General features: G+C 37.8%; 1 protein-coding gene across 3 annotated transcripts; it reads left to right on the forward strand.

The window, feature by feature from the left end:
• Window positions 1-550: 550 nt before the first annotated feature.
• nlrc3l (NLR family, CARD domain containing 3-like) lies at window positions 551-10,810 on the forward strand. Of its 3 annotated transcripts, none has more exons than XM_040131749.1 (12): window positions 551-927; window positions 3,101-3,265; window positions 4,128-4,217; window positions 4,490-4,664; window positions 4,829-4,976; window positions 5,277-5,369; window positions 6,270-6,622; window positions 7,369-7,578; window positions 8,125-8,300; window positions 8,542-8,815; window positions 9,423-9,638; window positions 9,822-10,810. In XM_040131749.1, exons 1-12 carry the CDS (start codon window positions 902-904, stop codon window positions 10,206-10,208), a joined length of 2,313 nt encoding a protein of 770 aa, XP_039987683.1. In that variant the 5' UTR covers window positions 551-901; the 3' UTR covers window positions 10,209-10,810. The 3 variants fall into 3 exon arrangements, with proteins under 3 accessions (XP_039987683.1, XP_039987685.1, XP_039987686.1); XM_040131752.1 differs by lacking the exon at window positions 551-927 and adding an exon at window positions 3,655-3,738 and having other exon boundaries at window positions 3,184-3,265; XM_040131751.1 differs by lacking the exon at window positions 551-927 and having other exon boundaries at window positions 3,170-3,738.
• Window positions 10,811-11,614: the final 804 nt, after the last annotated feature.

Genomic DNA, 11,614 nt, shown 5'->3' on the forward strand with positions numbered 1-11,614 from the left:
GTTTATTAGGCACAACCAGCTAAAATAATGCATTCTAATACAGCAGTCCTGCAATAACCTTCACGACGGTTATAATGTTCAGTTTGTGTTGAAACTTTCAGGCAGGTGCTGATTCAACTTTATCCTTTTCGAGGATGTAGTTTGTGGTGCTGATGAATTGTATCTCATTATATTAACATGTGTCTCTATTATTTTGTCCAACCTATTTGTAACAAACCCCTTTCTGTATAATTACAGGCCGAAAAGGAGGATATAGATGAACATATTAGCATTAGCATTAACAAGCAATGAGTAATTTTACAGTGGACAATTTAGGCTCAACGCGTTTAAGTTTTACAGTATAGCTGTTTATGAATGCATAGTGTTTTATTTCATACCTACGTACCAGTTAAATCATAATGTTAACGTCACGTAAAAATATATGTAAGAATAATTATGTTGATACCTAATTTGCAAACTGCTTGAGGAGGTTTACGTAAACATATGTGGATAATATGCTTTTATTCTGAAGCATTTCGTCCGGAAGCGTACAGTTGCCGTATGCGCAGAAACATCCGACTCGAAAGCGAAAGTAAGAGCTGATAAGCACTTTAAATAAAATGATCACCGATGACACTAGCATTTAGGTTATAGTTTATTTTATTTGTATTTATTTTTTTCTAGGAAACATTAATTTCTAACGCGCTTTCATATAGAGTATATATGTATATGTATTCATAAGTCCACAATGTTATCTTTAGTGTAAATGTTAGCTTATCAGTATGGACGGGTGGCGACAGGCTGTATGTTAGAGTAATGTTGGCACTATCATCTTTTGGATGAAAAGTTATTGCGAAAGATTAGAGTTAGCTGACTAAAATTCGTTCCACCGCTGAGGTGTGAGTCTTTTACGACTGGAGACATGGACCCAGACAGTGAAGTGGACAGGTATGTGTTGTCAAACGGAGATGAGTTGCTCCATCACTTATCTACCTATTTTATACATTTTTGACATGAATGTTACTGTACTTTAGTCTATTACGTTAAGTCACATGAGCTTTTTTAAGTCTTTTCTTGTATTAGTTTACCTCTATCGGTTATTAACCAATGGTGGGATGTAACGTAGTAGCTAGTACAAATTTGAAGTACTTGTACTTTGATTAATTTATTTTCTTGTAACTTTTCTACTTTCTACTTCACTACTCTTCAGAGGGTAACTACTACTGTGGCACCATCTGTCAAATAAGAACATCCACTTCTAAACTTCAGTACTTCTGTCTGTTTCCAACTCAGACATGAAAGATCAACTTCTCTATTAGTTTAGGCTGTGTTGACACAATTGGTTTCCTCTTCCAGGGTTTTTTTTCCTCCAATAGAGCAGGGCTCCATCATCTCACTATCACATCAAACTGCCTAATGATAAAGTAAATTATCATTATATATACTTCTGGGTGTGTTGCAGATAATTTTGCGATAATCGGCCCAAACCTGTTTCAGGATGGATTAGCCCAGACCTGCTTTATTGTTCTCTAAGGCTACTAGTTGATGTCAGAAATAATTTCAGAAAAGTTTGAAATTGTGAAATAATAGATGTGTATTGAGCTAAGGAACTAAGATTAATATCTTGACCAGACACACAGACCAAATAACTTGAGAATTTCCTGAACCCAATGAAAAACAGGCTCAGTAGGTATCACACAGAGATAGAAAACCTTGAAGTCAACATAGTACAAATATCTGCCTATGAAATAAAACTGCTAATGAAATGTTACAGCCAGTGAAAAAACATCATCATTAATAATAGTCATCATTGAATGATGGAGTTATATAACATCTTTAAATTTTTTACTTATCTGCAATGAATATTAGCACTTTCCCATAAAAGTTTCAAGGAAATTAATATAATCGTTTTTGGGAAAATATACACTCAAAATATCTTAAAATGTGGGGTTTTCAGCTCCTAAGATATATTTTCTAAGATCTGTGGCACTCAACTTTTTTATGCAGGACCCAATAACTTATAGATGTGATAGAAATATATTGATACTACATTAATCAAAATTTGGCTGCAAGAAAGTGAAAACTAGTGGAGATATTCATTTTTGAAAATTAAAATTCTTTGTTTGGGTAAAAAAATATTTTTATTAATTTGTTTACTGTAAAACATGCAGCAACAACTATTTACATGAATACATTTCACAAAATATCCTTATGGTTTCTTGGATGTTCAGTACAAATTTCAGCCCAATCCAGTGAAAAATAAGTGATTGGCGAGGCTTAGAATACACATGCAAATAATCGCAAAAATTAATAAATTTAGCACAGAGGGCCAAACTTCAAAAAATTTATAACCAAAAAAGGGATTGGAGTAGAGCCATAGGATTTTGCAGTGTCCCCTGAATTGAAGTTTTTCAGATTTTTCCTTTTTTTTTTCAAGAAAAAACATGACACGAACTGGGAGGTCCTGGGTGGGTTTGGATGGAATGACCCTGAAAAGTTATCAGCAGAGTAACCCATAATGAAAAATATCATTAGTATGTATAGTAGTCCTATACAAAACAGTTAAAATTACATTCACCTCAACCAATTACAAGAGGAAAATCCTGTTTTTACGTTATTGCATGAGTAATAACCTAATGATAGAATGTATAATTGTATAACAGTCACAGGGGCTATTATTCTGCATTGATTACTTTTACTTTTAATACTTTATCTACATTTTCCTGATTATACTGATGTACGTATATTCAAGCAACATTTTCATTTCAGGATGTCTACTTGTAACATTATTTTAACAGTGTGGTACTAGTAATTTTTCAAATGTAAAGGAATTGAATACTTTCAATGTTATTAACTACTTATGCACGTGTATTCAAGTATTTATACTCATTTATCATACCCACCTAGACAAAGAATTAGGTAAGCTGCCACCTTGGGCAAAATGTTTCACTTTTTATTAAACTACTTGGTCAGTCTGTGTTTAACTACCTAAGGATTTGCCATCTGTATTACTTGACATGTATCCTAGTAAAATATTTTTGGTCATGAGTTATCTATTGGGCTAATTTAAAACAGTGTCCCACCCGCTTGCATAGTAACACCTTTTTTTTGGTCCCCTCAGCATCTATAGGCATGGGAATGAGGGGAACAATGAGGAGAAGAAAAAGTGGAAGAGGCCACCCTCCAGCTATGGTTCAATGAAGAGCGATAGCGAGGAGGAGAAGGAGGGAAAGGAAGAGGAGGTTGCTGTAGTATTACCTGATTTGACTGCTCATCAGGTGACAGGGTACTGTGTCTGTGTTTGATACTTAAACTTCATCCTAATGCGTCTGCATGTTTTGGCCATTTTATCACAAATATCACAAGCTTCACATACTACCAACTGAAATTTTTTGGCTGTGATCTTTACCCTGGCCAGTTTAACCCTGCACCTGACCTGGTGTTGGGCTTGTTAAAAAGTGACAAACTTTTCAAAAAATTCCAAGGCACAAGTTTGATTTCTTACCATCTAGGCTCCCCTTGGTTTCAGTCTATTTTAGTATAGTCTGCACATCAGTTTTCAGAGACTTAAAATGCTGCTTGAGATTTCTAATAAGCAGGGTTCCTTTCATCTGTCTTTCTGAAAAGCTGAACATAATACTGGGGACTTGATTATCTACTGCTTTTACTGAACAGTAAAATTTGACCATCCAACGTTACACCCAAGATAAATCAACTGAACACATTTTCCATGATCCACTATAGTTGCATAGCTGCGAGGTGAGTGTTTGTGCATTGAGCACCACAGTCTGCTAACGAAAATGTCAGTTTGTAATCGAGGACCTCAGGGTTTAGGCTGATTTCCCTGTCACATCAGTGTCACATCAGACAGCCTCATGAACAGTCCATTTTAGTGCTGATGTTTTTGGAACTTCAGCCAGTGGCTTAAAAGTAAGATCAACTTATAAGTGCTAATATTCTAGCTTAGTTCATTTTATTCCAACACTAACAGTTGGAATAGTTTTCTGTGAAAGCCAACATAGGTTTGGTTCTTTATTGCACCAAATATCTGAGTGCACAAAGCAGTGGTGCCTTCAGTGACTTAGAAATAGCTAATATGAGGTTAAAATACTCTTACAGTAAGTACTACTCTTGTTAACTTCGGCCAGGTTCCAGGTGAATCGCTCCGAGTCTCCAGAGACCCTCTACACTATGACCACGCAGCAACACCCACCGGGAGCTGTTATCATTGACACCAGGTGGAGTTCACACACACACACACACACACACACACACACACACACACACACACACACACACACACACACACACACACTGTTGTAGATCTGTAAATTGTGTAGTGAAAGCAAGCAATAGCTATGTTTTTAACATCAGTGGAAATTTTTATTCATATTTATATGTGATTTCTGTTTAACAGTAGACGAAATGTGACAAAACATCATTGGGATCACTGGACAGTGTTTGCAGTGCAGTTTCTGACCATAGCCCCTGGGTTCCCATTGTCTCTCAGGTCTTCTGAGCTGGAGGGTTTTTCAGAAGGTGATGAGGACGATATGGATGAAGCTATGGCAGTTAATTCCCCGGAACCACCTGAACCTGTAGAACCAGATGTCACAATTCGGACCGAGGAGAACATCCAGCTAGGCACACTGCACCCAGAGCAAGACCTGCCCCATATATTTAAGGTTGGTGCATCACAATCTGCAAAACAATCTTTTCTTTTGACCTGTTTGATACTGATGAAACATTTTAACTTCATAAATAACAGTAATTATGATATATCCCAATAATAGCACATTTGCCAATTGATGTCTAACTTGTGTTTTCATAATTTTTTCTCTGTCTGTAGAGTATCCAGAGTAGTCTGACAGGCCTCACCAGGGAAGAGCTGTTCAAATTTAAGATATGTTTTTCACAATGGGAAACAGGCATAACCTATCAACAAGTGATGGATGGAGACATTCTTGATTTTGTGGACAGGATCCTGGAGATCCTTGGTAAGAAAACACAGCTATAGTATATACAGTGTGAACGGTACAAACAGATCTCGAGAGAATTTCGAGAAGTGGATTTTGACTTTTGAGATGGTGGATGTGAAGTGAACACTTTGTGAACTTAATTGTTAAAAAAATATAGAATCTAGCTTAGAGACAGTTATAAATTTGAAATCTAGTTAATTTTGCTTTTTTTTTTCATTATAACTAAACTTTTTGTCAATGAAAAAAAGGATTGAGCCTTTTGGAGTGGACAGGGACTGATCGCTTACATTAATTTTTTATTATAACTCTGTTCTGCAGGCCAGGATCGTTCCCTGATCCACACAATAAATACTCTAGAAAGTGTCAACAAGAAACCAGTGGCTGATGAACTACGGAATCAGTGCAAGAGAGGTAAGTGAACATTTGACTGGTTTTATCACAACACACGGGCTAATACTGGTGAAAATCATTTGTTCTGAGATAGTTCAATGAAATCTGAATGTTGTGGCTGTGTTATTTTACAAAAAATATCTCTTGCTTGTTCACAGCTTGTTTGAAACCCTTTACTAGCGTGTGTTCATGTTTCAAGAAAGGTCATAGTACAGCAGTTTCTGTACTATGACCTTCAAAACACTGATATTTTCCATACGTATTATTTTCACAAAAAGTTATTTAACAGAGCATGACTACTTTCTTTATGAATTTATGGTGGGTAGGCTAAAGTATTCAAGACAGATGAAATTTTTGTTCTAAGGAAAGATTTTACTAATGCAGTCCGGATACCTGTTTGAGGGGAACAAATTAAAAGGTCAATCAGTCAATTTAGAATCTTACTTACCTTACACTAAAGAAAGAAGCAGGAATAGGATCCAGGTCCAGAGAAAAAGTGGGGGGTTTTTACCTCTCTAGCCTTTCAGCAAGTTCAGCATCACTTAATGTCCTAAAAACAGTAAGAACCTGTCATCATGGGAAAGGTATGATAGTTGGATGTTGCACCCCTGATGGATATTATATTCTGGATCAGATACCGGTGATATTCTTATTTTAACATGGATGATATAAAAGACTCCCTGCATTAGTCAACATGCAGCTACAGAACTTTGGGTTGATTGTGGCAGTTCTTTTCTGGTGAGAATGTGTGCCGCAACATGAAACTCCCGTATACAGGCAGAGAGGTAGTGTAGTAGAAAAATTCTTGCAATGTGGGACCCAGATGCAAAACCCCATGTAGACAGGTTTCCGGCCTGCGCAATATGTTTAAATTATACATGTAGTTTTATTATTTACCTTTTGGTCTTCCTCCACGACCAGCATTGGTCCGTTTTCATCTGAAGCAATATTTGATCAGAAAACACCAAGTCATCCGTGAAGGGGTTGTTCGAGCCGGAAAGCAGAATCTTCTAGAGGCTGTCTACGTCATGCCCCAGATTTCCACCTGTGGTTATGGAGGAGTCGACCCCTCTCACGAGTTCCGGTCACGCCATCTGTCACCTCTCCAGGTCCCCAGTGCTGACACCTTCGTTGATGTGAACAATTTGTTCCGACTAAAGAGGGATGACGGCAAGCCAGTGAGGACGGTACTGACCACTGGGATTCCAGGAATTGGCATGTCTGTCTCTGTAGGTAAATTCTCCCTGGACTGGGCAGAAATGCGCAAAAATAAGGTGAGATTTGAGGCGAAAAAGCTGTCATTAATCCACTGTGTGCCACTTGCTTGACACCAAACGGCAGACAGATAAAGTTAGCAACCGGCTGACGAACCAGATTCCATCATTACCAGATTCTGTGTATTTCTCAGGAGTCTGTTGGCTCCAAAAGAGGCCTAAATAGGGGATGAATATTGGTCTTACATTCATCTGATAACCAGAAACACCACTCGAAGTGAATAATGATGTTGCTCAGTGTCTGATAACACTCTAGTCATAATATCCTTATAAAGCTGTAATATGTCAAATGTGTGTGTTCTTCACGTTGTTGTGGACTTCTGCCTCCAAGTGGTCAAAAAGTGACTTCATGCTGCTTTAGTTCTGAAATATAGAGCTGTAGCGAAGGAAGTAATGGTGTATTAAATCACTTCACTTTGGATCTGTTTATCATTACTGACCCTCAGAAAAACCTCATCGATCCGACTAAGATTAGTATGAAACCTTGCTTAACAACATGCTTAATACATTGGATAACATTGGGTAACATATCAATGTTTTTCAAAATTACTTTGGTGACAGCATTTTACTATATTACCTGTGAGTCATTTTTTATTCCCAAAAAAGAGAACATTTGATGTGTAGCGCACCCTAGATCAAATGTGTGAGTTTGTTCTCTCACATATACAGTGTAATGCTCACAACTGGAATTTTAGTCATTTTAATTTTCTATGTCTGATACCATATTCCCGTCCATTTTTGTTCAGGATCTGCAGTTTGTCATCAAACTTTCCTTCCGCGCTCTCTGGCTACTGCGAAACAAAAGCTGTCCTCCTTCTCAGCAGATGTCCATCATGGACGTGATAAAATATTATTATCCTGAGTGCAAGGACATGAAATACCTGGAGGAAGAGGACTGTAAATATCTCATCATAATGGACTCCTTCGATTGTTACCAAGCTCCTCTGGACTGGGAGGTATCCATCAGTGCACGTGTACACCTGAGACCCAAAAAATATCTAGAATATAGATTTTACAGATAATTTAGACTATACATTTTAACATATTTCTTAATTATTATACTCTGACTGCTCCAACTATAGCAGTAATAGTAATGATAATAGTTACTGTTTATATATTATAATATCAAAAACTGAAGGCATATTTAGTTAAACACTGAACATAAGTCAATTTTTGTGATGAAATAATAAAAAAGTAACTCATGAGCGAGAGAGAGAGTTCTATGTCTCTCCCAGTAAAATTGGACATATCATTATCCACTTTCCATTACCAGTAAAGAGGATAATGCTGGTATTTTTCATATTAGTTAATATGTAGGGAAACCAGCAACTCAACAGAAGCTCTTCAGGGTGCAAAATATAAATTGCCAGTTTCTGGAGATTCAAAATGGTCAAGGGAGCAATCCGAGCATGTTTTAAGCTACTTACTGCTTTGTAAACAAACATATGATGACCAGAAACTTATATTTGTCTTTTTTTTTTTTTTTTGCTTTCTCTCTCCAGAATTCTCCAGTAATAAATGACAATTACACCCAAGCGCATCTCGACACCCTGATTGTAAATATCATCCGAGGCACTGTGCTTCGTGGTGCCTACATCTGGATCCTGGGGAGACGGGCGGCTGTCTCACAAATCCCATCTCAATTCATAGACGTAGTCACAGAAATACAGGGCTTTAGGTGAGTGTGTGTGTGTGTGTAGATGTACTGTGTGTCTGTTTTGTCTGATTAGGTCTTTGTGCTAGTCTTACTTTTACTTTTTGCATATCTAACTGTTGTCTTTGTTTTTAGCTTTGTGTGTATACTTAGTGTATATGACATCCTCTAAATATATTCTTAATATTTATAATAATATTGTCATAAATCAATTTAACCAGTCTATTTCAGTCCAGTTTGACCTTTTCCCCCCTCTTTTCTCCAGTGACCAGATGAAAGATGACTATCTCACCAGACGCTTCAGCAATGCAGAGCTAGCAGCGAATATTGTGGCACATTATAAGCGCCTACCGACACTCAGCATGCTCGCTCGCCAGCCCTTTGTGTGCTGGATGGTCGCCACAGTGTTCGAGCGCTGCTTCCATTATCAGGGCTATGGGGTTCACCCCCCCAGGCTCACACCGTTCTATGTCAACATTTTGATTGTCCAGACCAATCGCAAGCTGCAGTTCTACTGTGGAAAGGCTGAAAATGACCTGGTAATGTCCATCAGTCTGTGCTTTTGTGTTTTATAATACCTAGTGACTTAATTCACTGTGGCCATTCGCTTATTTTTTCACAATAACTAAAATAAAACTCTAAAGTGAATGCAATGGAACCACAGTTTTTCTGTCTTAGCCTTTCATTATCCATTAGTCACTATTTTATTGGTACTAGAAATCAATTCACATTTAGTCATTTACTTTTTACGAGCAGATATTTACTCATCCCTAGTTTAAATTTTAATTTTGGGGGGACAGCATCATGGACACCTGTACCAACTCATGCAGTCTAATACAACTGAACTTGAACTAATATCTTCATGAAATGTATAATAATTTCCACTTTTTGTTGAGACTGTAGTATGTAATAGTGTTTGTGTTCACACTGCAATATTATGAATTCCAATGCAACAATTATACAAACTGCTGAACTGCTGAGTTAAATCAACATCTGTCTAACAGTGTCAACAAAACCATAATGGGACTTAATTCTTTTATTTTAAAAGGACAGTTGCATGTAAAAGAGGCCTTTGTCAAGACGAGCTAATGAATAGCTGCACTTCAGTGTCAGAATTGGTGATTTTGATGTCCCGTTTTCACTCAGAAATGGTCCAGTGATGAAAAGCGCCTGCTGAAAAACATGGGGAAGATGGCCTTTAAGATGCTGGAGAGGAATACCAGTGTGTTCTCTGAAGAGGACGTGAAGGAGTATAACCTGAAGTTGACGGAGGTGACGGTGTTGTCTGGCCTGTGCACTGAGCTTCCCGCTGCAGCCCCAGGTGGGAGGAGGACGTTCTGCTTTATACACTTCACCTTTCAGGTAAAAATCCCTCCAGCGCACAGTGCTTACACCTCAGTATTCCATGAAACTTTTTTTAAACTGCTGTTTACTGTACTTATAATATGTTGAATACCATTTACAGTGCGTTTAGTTGAGAAACCACGAACCAGGATATCCCATAGAAATCATCTTAAAAAGCACTATATTTCTTCTTTCTTTAAGGAGTTTATGGCTGCTTTGTACGTCTTCACAATGCTCCGCACAGAGTCTAAGAACGTTCTGGACTCAGGCTTGGTGCACATGCCCAAGATCTTCAAATCCAAGTATCAGACCAAATCAGCAGCAGGCCTGGTCCAGTGTGCCTTGGTGCGAACCTTCAGCTCCCTGCTGGGCGACTACGACATGTTCCTGCGCTTTCTGTGTGGCTTGCTTTCCCTGGACTGCCACGACAATCAGCTGAGCGGGTACCTGTACCCCCACAACACTCCCAAGGTGTGTGGACTGGGTGAGACGAAGCGGCTGCTGGAGGAGATGATACTAACTGCTCCAGAGGATAGGTTGGAAAACTTGAAGGAGTGCCTTAGAGAGATGACCCAGGAAGATGAGTGAGTTGAGGTAAGACTGCGTCATGAAAATCAGTCTCACCGTATATGGATATGATGGATAAAAGAGAAGCACCGCCTGCTCTGGTATAGTGGTCTTCAAAGTGAACTCAAAGTGACTTGTTGAAGTCTGTCAATATGGCTTTGATAACATTAAGTTTCAAACATTAGATCTTGTTTGTTCTCATTATGACGTCAAAGAGTCTGTGTCAATAATGTTGCTGCTGCACCAGATTAAATAAAATGTTACGCAATGTGTCCCAATGCAGTGGAGTTTTATGAGTCATTAATGTGTCACATGACACATCATTTATTTGTCATGTGCACTAATGAAAACAAATTGTCACAATGTATTTTACGTCGCCCAGTTGTCTTTTTTATTAGACTTTTTATCGTATTGTTATTTTACATATATGTGTGGCCTTTTCTCCTCAACTAAATACACTGAAGTGACAAAAAAAGGAAACTGATAGCGACGTGATTTGTGACGTGTAAACTGAAAAGCAAGAATCACAAGATGGGATAAGGTTTACAGGAAACTGGCTTTGTTGATTGATAGAAAACCTCATGTTATATTGCAGTTTGAAACAGATGTGCCCAAGTGTATACATGCAGGTGAAACCATAAAAGCCATTGATGGTACCAACACAACGCTCTACTACTTTGCTTCTCAGAGGAAACAAGTGGCAAGGCCACAAGGAGGAGCTCTCACACTATAATTATTGTGTCAACCAGTGGCTTTTATAGGCAGGTGTGTTTTTATGTGTATTCAAAGTTTAAAATGGAAATGAAGATTAATAGAATAGTTGAATGAATGGCTTTAAATCATACTCTGTGTGCATGAGGAAGTTATTTTATTATATCGTAAAAAATGATATCACAACAATTTCAGGTAAAAACCGACCATTACTGAGTCTGAAATTGATGATATATGTTGAAGTTTGTCTGAGTACTTAACGTCACCTGCTAATGGACTTGTTCTTGAATTTTCTCAGCGTATTACTTGTTTATTTTAGATTGAACTTTTTCACTCTTGCAAACATCAGTGTTTGTAATTTCTTGTTTTTTCGAGTCGTGTCATCCTCGACCCTGGACTTTTATTGGAGGATTAGGTCTCTCACACACCATTATTATCAAACATGATCAAACCACATTGTTTTTATTGGTTGAAATATAATAGACAAGCATCTGCATCATGTTACTTATAATACTTAGACATTGGTTTTATAGGGATGGAAAACAAATCATACAGTAATTAGAACAAATAAGTGCAAAATTCAGTAGCCCAAAACATCAATATTCAATGGAAATGAATAACGATGTTTTGGGCTACTGAGGAATAGTGGAATGACTCATGTAGTTTCCAGAAATTGGTACCATCTTTATAAAGGACCTGCCGAGATCAAAGAGACA

The sequence above is a fragment of the Xiphias gladius genome, chromosome 7 (assembly GCF_016859285.1).
Source record: "Xiphias gladius isolate SHS-SW01 ecotype Sanya breed wild chromosome 7, ASM1685928v1, whole genome shotgun sequence".
NCBI lineage: Eukaryota > Metazoa > Chordata > Actinopteri > Istiophoriformes > Xiphiidae > Xiphias > Xiphias gladius.